This window comes from Muntiacus reevesi, chromosome 2 (assembly GCF_963930625.1).
Source record: "Muntiacus reevesi chromosome 2, mMunRee1.1, whole genome shotgun sequence".
In the NCBI taxonomy this organism is placed as follows: Eukaryota; Metazoa; Chordata; class Mammalia; order Artiodactyla; family Cervidae; genus Muntiacus; species Muntiacus reevesi.
Window position 1 is genome coordinate 70,123,818 of NC_089250.1, and position 13,488 is coordinate 70,137,305.

General features: G+C 44.6%; 1 protein-coding gene across 1 annotated transcript; it reads left to right on the plus strand.

Moving 5' to 3' along the window:
- Window positions 1-7,193: 7,193 nt before the first annotated feature.
- Window positions 7,194-11,093, plus strand: SRSF6 (serine and arginine rich splicing factor 6). Its single transcript, XM_065922028.1, has 6 exons — window positions 7,194-7,450; window positions 7,678-7,826; window positions 9,114-9,238; window positions 9,380-9,588; window positions 9,860-9,943; window positions 10,048-11,093. Exons 1-6 carry the CDS (start codon window positions 7,344-7,346, stop codon window positions 10,409-10,411), a joined length of 1,038 nt encoding a protein of 345 aa, XP_065778100.1. The 5' UTR covers window positions 7,194-7,343; the 3' UTR covers window positions 10,412-11,093.
- Window positions 11,094-13,488: the final 2,395 nt, after the last annotated feature.

The following is a 13,488-nucleotide window of genomic DNA, read 5'->3' on the forward strand; positions in this document are numbered from 1 at the left end:
GCCCACTAGGCTCCTCTGTCCATGGAATTTTCCCAAGCAAGAATACTGGAGGGGGGTGCCATTTCCTTCTCCAGGGCATCTTTCCAAACCAGGGATCGAACTCGAGTCTCCTGCATTGCAGGTGGATTCTTTACCACTGAGCCACCTGGGTAAGTTTAATAAAGAAAAATAAAAGAAGGTAAGAAAATATAGTGTGCAAGAAGGGATGCTGTTTTATATATATATATATTTATTTATCCATCTATTTGGCTATGTTGGTTCTTAGTTGTGGCACCGGGATCTTCATTGTGTCATGCAGGATCTTTTGTTTATCATCAGTTCATGAACTCTCTGAACTTCCCTTGTACCTCAGACGGTAAAGCGTTTGCTTATAATCCAGGAGACCAGGGTTCAATCCCTGGGTTGGGAAGATCTCCTGGAGAAGGAAATGGCAACCCACTCTAGTGTTCTTGCCTGGAAAATCCCGTGGACGGAGGAACCTGGTAGGCTACAGTCCATGAGGTTGCAAAGAGTCGGACATGACTGAGCAACTTCACTTTCTTTTTCTTTCTTGGACTGTCTAGTTATGGCCCTGGGGCTTAGCTGCTCTGTGGCACGTGGAATCAGTTAGTTCCCGGCAGGGGGGATATCAGTTCCCCTCACCAGGGCTCCAATCCATGTCCCCTGCATTGCGGAGGCGACTCTTAACCACTGGACAAGCAGGGAAGTCCCGGGATGCTATTGTAAAGTGGGTGATCACAGCATCACCTCACATCTGTTAAAACTGCTGTTTGGTCACTAAGTCGTGTCTCACTTTGCAACCCCATGGACTGCAGCTCACCACACCTTTTCAAACGGCTGTGATCAAAAAGTGAAGATGTGGGGAAAAGGGAACCCTTGTGCACTGTTGGCGGGAGTGTAAATTGGTGCAGCCACTATGGAAAACAATGTAAAGGTTCTTCAAAATATTAAAAATATTGCTATTGTATAATCCAGCAGTTCCACTTCAAGGTATACAGTATATCCAAAAGAAAAGAGAAAGTTATCTCAAAGGATATCTGTACTCACATGTTCACTGCAGCATTCATTATTCACAGTAGCTGGCACATGGAAACTTAAATGTATATTAACAAAGGAACTGATAAAAGTCATGTGGGGGATATGATATATATACACACACAGTGAAAGGTTATTCAGCAATAAAAAAGAAGAAAGCCCTGCCTTTGCTACAACATCAGTGGACCTTGAGGTCACTATACTAAGTGAAATGTGAGAGAGAGAAAGACAAATGCTCTTACACACAGAATCCAAAAAAGTGGAACTCATAAAATCAGGACTGAAGAGTGGTTGCCTGGGGCTGGGGAGTGGGAGAAATTGGAAGATGTAGGTCAAAAGGTACAAACTCCCAGCTGTAAGATGAATAAGCTCTGGGGAATCTCATATACAACATGGTGACTATATTAATAATACTGTGTTAACAACTTGAAAGTTGTCAAGAGAGTAGATCTTAAAAATTATCACCACACACATTCCAAAAATGGTTATTATGTGAGGGGAATGGAGGTGAGGGGTGTTAACTAATCTTATTGTGGTAATTATTTTGCAATATATACATATATCAAATCATCACACTGCACATTTTAAACTTACAAGTTAGATGTCAATACTGTCTCAATAAAACTGGGAAAAAATAAAATGAGTGGCTAGAGAAGTGACACAGTGATTTTGAGCAGACACTGAAAGTGAGGGAACCATCAGAAAAGAAAGCTCCAAACTCTGGGAGATGGTCAATGCAAAGGCCCATGTGGTGGGTGGGTACTTGGCACATTCAAGGCACAGGAAGAAGCAAGTGGGAGGAGGAGTAAGGAATGTTAGGAGAGCATTAGGAGGGAAAAAATTGGGTAGGACCCACCTCTGAGAATGACCAAAGACAACTACAAACCCAACCCTTATAGACATGTATGTTCATATATAGGATTGAGGCATCTTTACAAATACCTAACTTGGGTCAGAGGTAAGCGGACTTTCCGTGAAGAACCAGCAAGCAGGCTTTCTGGGCAGTCTCTGCTATTGAATCTCTGTTGTGACTTAAGAGCAGACAATATGTAAGTGGATGTTGCTGTGCTTCAAAAGAACTTCATTTACAAAACTCAAAGGCAGGCCTGCTTGCGCCTGGGGCCATAGTTTTCCACAGACACTCACTCCACTTCACCCTCTTGGGTTGTCAAAATCCATTCAAAAGTACAGCCTCTGGTATATAAAATTTTCAAACAAAAGACAGCAAAACCTGTCAGAAACCAGCTTATATCACTTTGAATCACATGGATGCTTGGGAAATACTTTTGATTTCCAGCTAAGTATGTTAAGAATTCCTATTGGATTTAAAACCACAACAACTATGTAAAGTACAGATTGTACTTTACAATTTCCGTAATCACTGTGGATGGTGACTGCAGCCATGAAATTAGAAGACCATTGGTTGTTGGCAGAAAAGCTATGACAAACCTAGACAGTGTGTTAAAAAGCAAAGATACCACTTTGTCATCAAAGTTCCATATAGTCAATTCTATGGTCTTTCCATCCAACTTCCCTTGTAGCTCAGTCGGTAAAGAGTCTGCCTGCAATGGAGGAGATCTGGGTTCAATCCCTGGGTTGGGAGAAGGAAATGGCAACCCACTCCAGTATGCTTGCCAGGAAAATTCAATGGACAGAGAAGCCTGGCAGGCTACAGTCCATGGGGTGGCAAGAGACAGACACAAGTTAGCAACTAAAACACCATGGCCTTTCCAGCAGTCATGTACAGATGTGAGAGTTGGACAGTAAAGAAGGCAGAGCACCAAAGAATTGATGCTTTCAAATTGTGGTGTTGGAGAAGACTCTTGAGAGTCCCTTGGACAGCAAGGAGATCAAAGCAGTCAATCCTAAAGGAAATCAGCTCTGAATACACTTTGGAAGGACTGATGCTGTAGTTGAAGCTCCAATACTTTGGCCACCTGATGTGAACAGCTGACTCATTAGAAAAGACCCTGATCCTAGGAAAGATTGAAGGCAGAAGGAGAAGAGGGTAACAGAGGGTGAGATGATTGGATGGCATCACCAATTCAATGTACATGAACTTGGGCAAAATCCTGGAGTTGGTGATGGACAGGGAAGCCACGGGGTCGTGAAGAGTGGGACACGACTTGATGACTGAACAACAACAATCATGGATTTGAAGTTATTAACTCTCTTCTGGATCAGATTGCGGCTCCTTTCACCCTCTCTTGCTGACAGATTCCCTCTCTTGCTGACAGGCACTCCACAACTTTTAAGTGAGCAGAGATCTTTATCTGCCACCATGATTATAGACACTTCAGACACTGCCAAATGCTGTATATCCATCATTTCTCCTTTGAGTTGTTCTTTCAAAATATCAACAGAATTAAGTTAGATTATCAACAAGACTCCACAGAATGCTGCTGGCCCAACATTCCCTTCAATAATGATATTTGAGACCATTTCCTCTTAGGCAATTTAAATTTTTCGTTAAGAGTAACCACTGGGAAGGAATTCCCTGATGGTCCAGTGGTTAGGACTCTGTGTTTCCACTGCTAGGAGCAATCGATCCCTGTTATGTAGGAGATAGACGGGCTCCATATTGTAGACATTTAGAGCTGGCCTCCTATTTACATTTTATAGGGCAGGAAGACATGGGCTTCAGGCAAGATACTACAACAGCCTTTCCTGAGACAAGAGCTCATATTGCTTATTAGTGGGTGAATAATTCAACGCTTGGTGAATTCGGCTTCACAATGATAGAAAGAGCTGACATTGAAGGATCAAAATGCAACGTCGCTATGAACACTTGGCTGCCACAAGCCAGTTATCACTGTGGTAACTTTTCTGACACTTCCTGCTTAAAACCCCAAAAGTCAGAAGGATTGTGAGGCCCCCTTTTCACAGTCTGTGTTCATACTGAAAATCAAGATCAAGCGAGCTTTAGCCCTTCTGCTCCACAGGTTTCTGTTCTCCCTAAGCTCACCTTAGGAACCTGCCTTACCGTTTGACAGGTGTACCGCCCCAAACTCCCCACCTGGCACTGTCTCTTGACGCCAGAAGTGAGAACCCCTTTGGGCTCTCCACCCCCCCACCCCCAACTCACTGAGTCAGTGAAAAAACATCAGACAAGAGCTAGGTGGGCTCCAGTTAAGGAGGAGCCTTAACAATCAGCCTGCCATTTACAACCAACCTCCCTGTTTGCCCTCCGAAATGGAAGTAACAATAGAAACAGGGTAAATAGCCAGTGTTTGTCTCTTGTCAACACCTTATGGTAATAGTCAAGGGCAAGGACAAAGAGGGGCAAGATCCTGTTTGAGTAAAGGATTAACGATCAGGCTTCCCTGGTGGCTGGTGGTAAAGAATCCACCTGTCAATGCGGGAGACAGGGGTTTGATCCCTGATCTGGGAAGATCCCACATGCTGGGGAGCAACTGAGCCCATGTGTCAAGAGAAGCCACTGCAATGAGAAGCCTGTGTAACACAAATAGAGTAGCCTCCGTTTGCCACAGCTATAGAAAAGCCTGCTCAGCGACAAAGATCCAGCACAGCCAAAAATTGAAAAATAAATTTTTTTTTAAAAGGATTAACAGGTCTCCCGTCTCCCCTTCTTTTGGGACAAGGAAGACACTACACAGCACAGAAAGGCTCCTTGTGGGTCAAAAGTCAGGAGATAATGTCAGACCGACCTTCCAGAAGCCTTTACTTCCGAGATTCATGTTGGTTGACGGGTGTGAATGCACTCAAGGGAGGGTCCCAGGGTAGGTCAGGTGTGGAAAAAGAAACAGGTAATTGGCCTGAAGCAAGAGAAAGGCCCAGAAGAACTGCCCTATATAAATGTCTTAACTGCCTTTTTACTGCACTCCTCCTCACTAGGGAGGACACCCACACCTTTCTGTCCAGGTGTGCATCTCTGTCTTGCTTCTGTCTTAACTAAACAAACCTTTTTCCTAGGTCCTCTCCCACTCATTGTGCTATGTCTCTAATAATAAACTTTGTACCTGCATTTACAGTTTCTGCCTCTGGGTGATAAATGCATTTTTTACTGGGGCAAAGATCCAGGGGGGAAATAGCTTCTAGCCCCTAGCCCTCACTGATTTGGTGGCTAGGATTTCTGGTTTTCATCCCAGCTACCCAGGTTCAACTCCTGGGCAGGGAATTAAGATCTCATTTCATGCCATCGCTCACTGCTGCCTCACCAAGATCATCACCTGGTTAGGGAATTAAGATCCTGCAGGTCCCACTGTGGCCAAAAAAAAAAAAAAAAGAGTAGGCCCTGGGCTCTGGAGAAAAAGAGGTGAGGGAGAGGAGGACATGTCAGCTGCATCTTTCTCTGCACAAATGAACTGCAAGGAGAGAGGAGGTGACACCCTACTTCCCATATGCATCTAAGTTCAGAGTGGGGTGTTGCCTCTTGCCAATAATGAACTTTTGGACGGCTTATGGGATATTAGTTCCCGGACCAGGGATTGAACCTTGGCCCGAAGGCAGTGAAAGTGTGGAGTCCTAACCACTCGACCTCCAGGGGATTCCCAGACAACAATGAATTTCAACAAACTTCAAAATACTGACAATTCAGTGAGTGAAAAAAGTTATCCCATTAATTCTCCTTTCCCCAATTACTATATTCCACAAACACACACAAAATTTTTACGATCCACCTATATATTTTATTTTTCTAACTTTAAAGCAGTGTAGCCTCTACCACCAGATGCCAGTTATTAACACTCCCCCTCCCCCAGCCGTGACAACCGACAGACTCTCAGACTTTGCCAAATGCCCGCGTGAGGGGAGGGGGAGAGAAAAATCATTGTTTTTAAACCAGAAACTGTAGATCAAGACTGCCCCGCTGGAATACACGAAGATACCTTAACAGCCAGTATTAACCCCATGATGCCCTTTCCCCTCAGCTTGCGTTACACCTTGCCCTCCGACCCTTCTTCCCACTTTTCTAGTCACTTCTTACCAGCATCTGTTCCTGCACTAAAGTTTCAGAGAACTCCAGGGTCTTCTGATCTCCACTTAAACTTACTCCTCTGGGGTTTAAATAATATTTCTAGTGGTAAACTCCAAAATGTGCGTTTCTTCTACATAGATAAGACACCCTTCAAACCAACGGGTGGGGGCGGGGAGGGATCACGTTGGGACAACGGACGCTCCACTGAGGGAAGGAAATGAGCGTACCTCTGTGGGAGGGCTGTCAGGTCTTGCTCAACTTTGTTGGGCCAGAGGTTTTGGCCCTGCTCCCTTTGTCAGTACCTACAGCAAGTGGGCTTCCCAGGTGGTGCTAGTGGTAGAGAACCCGCCTGCCAAGGCAGGAACCGCAGAAGACGCGGGTTCCATCCCTGGGTCGGGAAGATCCCCTGGAGGAGGGCATGGCAAACCTCTCCAGTATTCCTGCCTGGAGAATCCCATGGACCGAGGAGCCTGACAGGCTACAGTCCATAGGGTCGCACAGAGTCGGACGCTACTGAAGCAACTTAGGACGCACTGCGATCGTGGGATTGCCATGTATACTTCAATCTGCAGGTGACTCCTGCAGGTGTCAGTGCTTCCAAAGACTCCTGGAAGGACAGCTGGACATACTGTGAGGCAGTGAAGTGAGACCGCAATGGCGGCTGTGGGGGCACGAAGGACAGAAGCCAGCAGGGCTGTGAACCCCGGTCCGGGTCCACACGGCCTCGGAACAGAAACTTCGTATGCTGTGGAAAAGGGCACTTAACCCACTGACTAGGTGCCTTCCACACCAGCGGAGCGTGAGACCAACGATCCGCGAAGAAAATTCGAGCCTCGTTTTGAGGGACCAATCAGAGATCGTGGAGGCCTATTATGACAACCTTCAGAACCAATGAAAAAAGAGGATTCTCCGGGACGGCCTCCCGAGCGCCTGTCCTGAAGAGCTAGCACGGAGAAAGTTTGTGGGTTGTTTTTTTTTTTTAAGCACAAACTAGAAAACAAGTCCTTGGCTGGAGACAGAATGTGACGTTAACAAACATGTGTGAGAAAAAACTCGGTGAGCGGGTAAAGCCTCACTTCCCCGAAACTTGGCGGGCTGAGGAACAGCAAGTCACCCTCGAGCGCCGCGCTCCCCGCTCCAGAGCGGGAGAGTACGTGCAGCGCGCTGACGTCACACGCCGGGCACCGCCCCCTACCGCCCGCCCTTATAGCGTAGCCCAGGCGCGCGCGCACCATTGTGTGGCTGGACTCGGCCGCCGCTGTGGTGTGAGGTGCGTGTCCGGGCTCTCGCCGTCACCGCACCCGCACCGCGGCTACTGCCGTGCGGTCCGCCATTCGACCGCCAGCCCTCGGGCCCCTTGCCCGCTGCGGACATGCCGCGCGTCTACATAGGACGCCTGAGCTACAACGTCAGGGAGAAGGACATCCAGCGCTTTTTCAGTGGCTATGGCCGCCTTCTCGAAATAGACCTTAAAAATGGGTGAGTCGGGCCCCGGGAGCCCGCGTCCGCCCGCAGCGCCCCGGGCCTGCGGTGGCAGGGCCCGTCTGAGGGAGAAGACGGTCAAGGCCGCGGCGCCGCGTGGCAGGGCCGCCAAGATGGCGGCGGCGCGGAGCCGCGGGGACGCGCGGGGACGGGAGGGCGCGCGCGCGTGCGCGCCCTCGACCTAACGACGCCTGTCGGTCTCCGGCCCTCGCACCGCCCCCCAGGTACGGCTTCGTGGAGTTCGAGGACTCCCGCGACGCCGACGACGCCGTTTACGAGCTGAACGGCAAGGAGCTGTGCGGCGAGCGCGTGATCGTGGAGCACGCCCGCGGCCCGCGCCGGGATCGCGACGGCTACAGCTACGGAAGCCGCAGTGAGTTCCACCCCCGCGCGCTCCGCGTCCTTGGGACCCCGGGGGGTGGGCGCAGGCTTAGGGGGGACGGGGTGGGGCCTCCCAGCCGGGCAGGCGAGGTGGCCGCGGCCGTTTGACTCGGGTGCTCCCGGGGTTCGCTACCTTCGCGCCTGCCCGGGGAAGACACGGGACGCCGGAGCGCGGGGACTGGGTGGTGGGTTTTGCCTAGGCAGGGTTTGGGTGTTTGGGGGCGGGAATTGCCAAGTCGGGAGGGAGTGACTTGTTGGGCCCCTGTCAGCACTGTCGTGGGCTCTACCTACGGAGGAAGTGAGGGGTGGCTGTATTTGTTGTATCCCCTCAACTTGCCTGTCAGTGCGTTAGCTAGAAATGTGAATGACTTAGCGTAGAAGTTTGGGACTGGTTGGGGTGGAGGTGGGGGCGGGGTGGGGAATTAGGTGGGGTTTTAAGCGTAGGTTTTAGCTTTACGAAAATTGACGGGGGCCAAAGAAAATATAAGTAAGGTGGTTTTACACCACAAAGGAAATCTAAATGAACTTTATGCTGTATATGCACTAGTTGGGGCATGTTATTGGGAGGAGGGGGGGGGTTGGTTATGTTAAATGTTTGATGTTGAAATTGTTGCATGTTGAATTCAAACTTTTTAACAAGTCCTTGATGTTTCAATTTGAAAGTGACCAATGGGGCTGAGGCTGTGTCCACTGAGGCTAAGATGACTGCCTTTCCTGATTGGCCTTGGCTTTTCCATACATTGTGTGACCCTTGCCCTATGACCCTTTGGCTGACCTTACCGGAAGCCATGACGACAGCAGCCTTTTGCCATTAGACGCAGGGTGATGGTGAGGATTCCAAGGGTTAGACAAAACTGGTTAATCTGAACTAGGTGACTGTTACCTTGCGTGTTTTGTGGCCAAACCACCACCAAAAACCTCACACTGTGATGTAAGTACTTAGTGTAACTAGTAAACATTTTTGTAAAATGTAGAAATGCATGTAATCAGTTAAGTTTTATATTTTACAATGTTCTGTAAAATAAAACTTAGCGAGGTAAATTGAATAAAGGAGCAGTCACTCTCTAACAGAATGTAGGAGAAGTTTAGTTGGTTTTAGTCTGTTTTGACTTGCCCTTAATTTAATTTATGGCAAATCATAACTGTATGGAAGGTTTAGCAGTATAATAGCAAAGTCCTACTCCAGTAAATAAAAGTTGTTATGTTTGTACTAACTTTCAAAAACATTATGCATGCCTATCATTGCAAAGCATCTAATTGTTCTCTTCACATGATAAAGGTGGTGGAGGTGGATACAGCAGTCGGAGAACCTCTGGGAGAGACAAATATGGACCACCTGTACGCACAGAATTCAGACTTATTGTAGAAAATCTTTCTAGTCGTTGCAGTTGGCAAGATTTAAAGGTAAGTGCTATAATTTGGGATAAAAGATTTGACTTAACGTTTAAAAGATAAGTTTTTGTATTCTTTTATATCTGAGAATCAAATACAGCAAATCTTTTTTCTTTAGATTTCTGGGAATGACTAGTCATATTGCTCTTTTAGGATTTCATGAGACAAGCAGGTGAAGTAACCTATGCAGATGCTCACAAAGAACGCACAAATGAAGGTGTCATTGAGTTTCGCTCCTACTCTGACATGAAGCGTGCTTTGGATAAACTGGACGGTACAGAAATCAATGGGAGAAATATTAGACTTATTGAAGATAAGCCACGAACAAGCCATAGGCGGTCTTATTCTGGAAGCAGATCTAGGTAATTTATTGAAGGATATGGGGGGGAGACAATATTTGCCACCAACAAAAGAAAATTCACACAGCAGTATTTCAATTACTGCTGAATTGAAATTAGGTCAACTTTTAGTTTCTTTTATTATTGGCATTGTTGAGTTCTTTTTTAAATATTTTGATACTAGATTTAATTTGTAGTGAGCAATTAAGGAGTTTTATGGTTGACTTGTCTAAATTGTTCATTCATGCTGTGGTGTCTTGAGATGAAAATGTATTTACCACATTTCTTGTTACAGGTCACGATCTAGAAGACGGTCACGATCTAGAAGTCGTAGGAGCAGCCGCAGTAGATCTCGAAGTATCTCAAAAAGTCGTTCCCGGTAAGTGTGTTCTTGAGTGTTTTTTTGAATAACTTACTTTGTTTATAGAGTGCTTGTGTGTTCTGGCAAGGTACTGAAAGAAAAATCTGACTTTTCTTGTCTAGATCCAGGTCTCGGAGCAAAGGTCGGTCACGGTCTCGTTCCAAAGGCAGGAAATCTAGATCAAAAAGCAAATCTAAACCCAAGTCCGATCGGGGCTCCCGTTCGCGCTCTCGGAGCAGATCGAAGGATGAGTATGAGAAATCTCGAAGCAGGTCTCGTTCTCGATCTCGTTCCCCCAAAGAAAATGGAAAAGGTGATATAAAGTCCAAATCTAGATCAAGGAGCCAATCCCGTTCCAATTCACCCCTACCTGCTCCACCCTCAAAGGCCCGTTCTGTGTCCCCTGCACCAAAAAGAGCTTCAAGATCCCATTCTAGATCTCGTTCAAAGTCAAGGTCACGATCCAGATCAAGTTCCAGAGATTAACCCAGAACTCTCCATTCTTTGCACACTATTACAGAACACTTTCCTACTTGCTTAGTCAGTTACTCTTTCATGTTTCTACTTGGCCTCTTCTGCAAGAAGAAACCTCCCAAATGGGCACACAGAAATTGGATTTGTAGCCAAATTTGATGAAAAAGATGAGGTTCTAAAGAAATGGCATGAAGTCAAAGATCCTCTCCCTTCTTTGTAGAATTAAGATAACTTTGATTTTATAGCTTTTGAGCTAAAATAACTTTTGTAAAGATTAAGCTCATTTAGATTTTTTTTTTTAAGTATTTCAGCAGGATCTGCTGGAGGGGTTTTGTTACTGTTATATTTGTTTGCTTAATTTTAAATTAACTGTTTCAGGCTTTGAATACTTAAGGCTTTAGAGGGAGAACCCAATTTTCAATTATGTTGGCTTTTTATAAAGCTTGAGTTATGTAAGATTTCAATAAAAGTTTGCTACCAAGATGATTGCCTTACTTGAATAGGTCACTCTTATAAATTCCTTGAGATACTGATAATCTGTGGAAACAATGTAAACTCTACTTAAGTGTAAAACAAGGCAAGTCTCAGATGCAATAAGTTTGGATACGTTATTTTGTGCTGTTAATCAAATTTGCCAAAGTCATTTTGGCCCCTTAAACAGGTTTAAGTTAAAAATAAAAGATTTTGTAGTGGACCTGTTAGACAGTTTTGCCTAAGTTAATAGCTTTTTAAAATGTTCTTTAAACTTAAATTGGTTGAACTCAAAAAGATAGTTCTAATACTTGGGATCTCATCTAGCCTGGTAATCCCACTTTCTGAAAGTGATCATTGTAATTAGTGTTTTGTAAGAGTAAGGTTCCGTGATCTTTACTGTTTGTTATGTAAAAATAGAAGTAACCTTTCTTTGATCAGAAATTTAGTATGTTATCCACAATGGAAAAGAAAATACTGTGTTTTCTACTGGAAAATCCTTAATATTAACAGGCACTTAACAGATCATTTGGTAAATCAATTACCATTTAAAGCAGAATTCTGCCTAACAGTCATCCTTTTGTAGTTAGTGGGATTCTGTGATAATGGTTAGATCATCCTTATGAACTTTATGTGGTTGGCTTGGAAAAAACTTAAATGGGTTAAACCCTAGTACTTCATCATAAAGTGTAATAAATACTGTAGAAACCAAATTATAATCTGCAAATTGATAGGAGTTACTGGGGTATAATTAGTTCTTATGTCCGTAAGCCTAGTTAGTCTAAATTGCAGTTTGAGAAATGAATTGCCTTATAGCTCTCTGTTCAGGTTCGTTAAGGTAATTTCATTTTAAAAACCATTCATTAATCTTAGTCTGAAATTGGGCTGTAGGTTGTTTGGCTCAGCTTTAACATCTTTCTAGGAGCTGTCAGTGTATAAGATGTCATGGGCTGGGTAGTGTTAGGGTACAGTGTGATGGATACCGTCATTTTGAAAAATTTCTGGGCTTCCTGTTTTGAAATCTTAAAGAGTCTAATCTTAGGAACATAGTGCCCCAAAAGGTTGATGCTTCTTTGACGACCTTATTTTCTTAAGTGCTTTTGATATTTTTTTAGATATTCATAAGAAATATGGTTTGTTTTTGTTTCCCCATATAGACCTTGGATTTTGAGAGAAAAAACTGGTATCTGTAATTATAGTTTATTGTTCTGCCTGTTTCAAAGAAAAAGAGTTGCGACTGTTGCATAAAGAGGCAAGTCTCCACTGCCTTTCAAAATGTGTTTAAGGACAAGTTACTTTTAAGAATTGGCCTTGACCAAAGTTCTCTTGTTTTCAGGGAAAGAACAAAAGCTTTTAAAACCACAGCCTTTTAAAGTGAAGGAGGGGGGAATACTACAATATACAATATGACTTTCTAAAAGTATGCAGCATCCTTCAACTGGGCTTTCTTATGACATCACGTGGTAATAGGCAGGTTTTCTATCCTCCTTAGCTGCCACCCCTGCAGGTGGGTAATTGTATAGGTTAATGCCTGCACCCATAAGAATTTAATAGCAAAGACCAGTTTATTAAAACTCTAGTTCCTATTCCACGCCTGTGGACCCCCATCATTGGACATGCTAAACCACTGTTTATATATAAACACTGGCCCACTTAGAGTTGACCAATAAAATGTTTAGTTCCTTGCTAACTTAAGTAGAATCTGAGTCTCTGCAGCTTGCCACGTTTTTACCTGTGGCTAGATGGGAGTGTTAAACTGGTAGAGAGCAGAATAGAAGTGTGATAACCTGGATCCCCCGTTCTTTTACCTGATAGTGTGTTAACATGCCATAGTGCCTTTATGGCCAGTTCGAGTCTTTCCTGCCCTGTGACTTAACGTTCCACTCCTGTGTTGTTACCGTCTTTTCTCTTGGTATCTTCTTTCTCCCACTTTGTTAACCTATTTTGTGCTTTATTGCCTCAATAAAATGTTCACTGAGGGAAAGACTTGATTTGAGTTTCTTGTGTATTCCCACTTAGCATCAGATATTTGGCAAATATTTGATATTTGGCGTTCTTTGAATCGGAGTTGCCATTATCAAGTTTGTTTCTTTCCTGACTTGAATATAAGAAAAGGACTTTTCAGCTCCTCAGAAACATATGAGGTTAGGACCAACATGGTATTAATAGATGGTTTATCATGGGCTTCCCTTGTGACTCAGCTGGTAAAGAGAATCCGCCTGCAATGCAGGAGACCTGGGTTCAACAATACCTGGGTTGGGAAGATCCCCTGGAGACGGGAAAGGCTACCCACTCCAGTATTCTGGCCTGGAAAAGTCCATGAGGTCGCAGTCGGACACGACTAAGTGACTTTGATCATCCGTCACCATATCTGGGGCAAGCCATTAACCTTCGTGCTTCAGTGTCACCCACAGTGGTAGGGATAACCCCTCATGGGTTATGAGGAGAAAAGTTTAATACATGAAAAGTACTTAGATTAGCACCATAATAATTGCTGTTATGAAGGGCTAAACATGCTAATTTTTTGTATTCAACTAAGTCTTTAGATTTCACATAAAATTTATCTCCTTTTATCTTGTAGCAGTTTGAACATTTTCTGTGATAATTACCCAGATAAA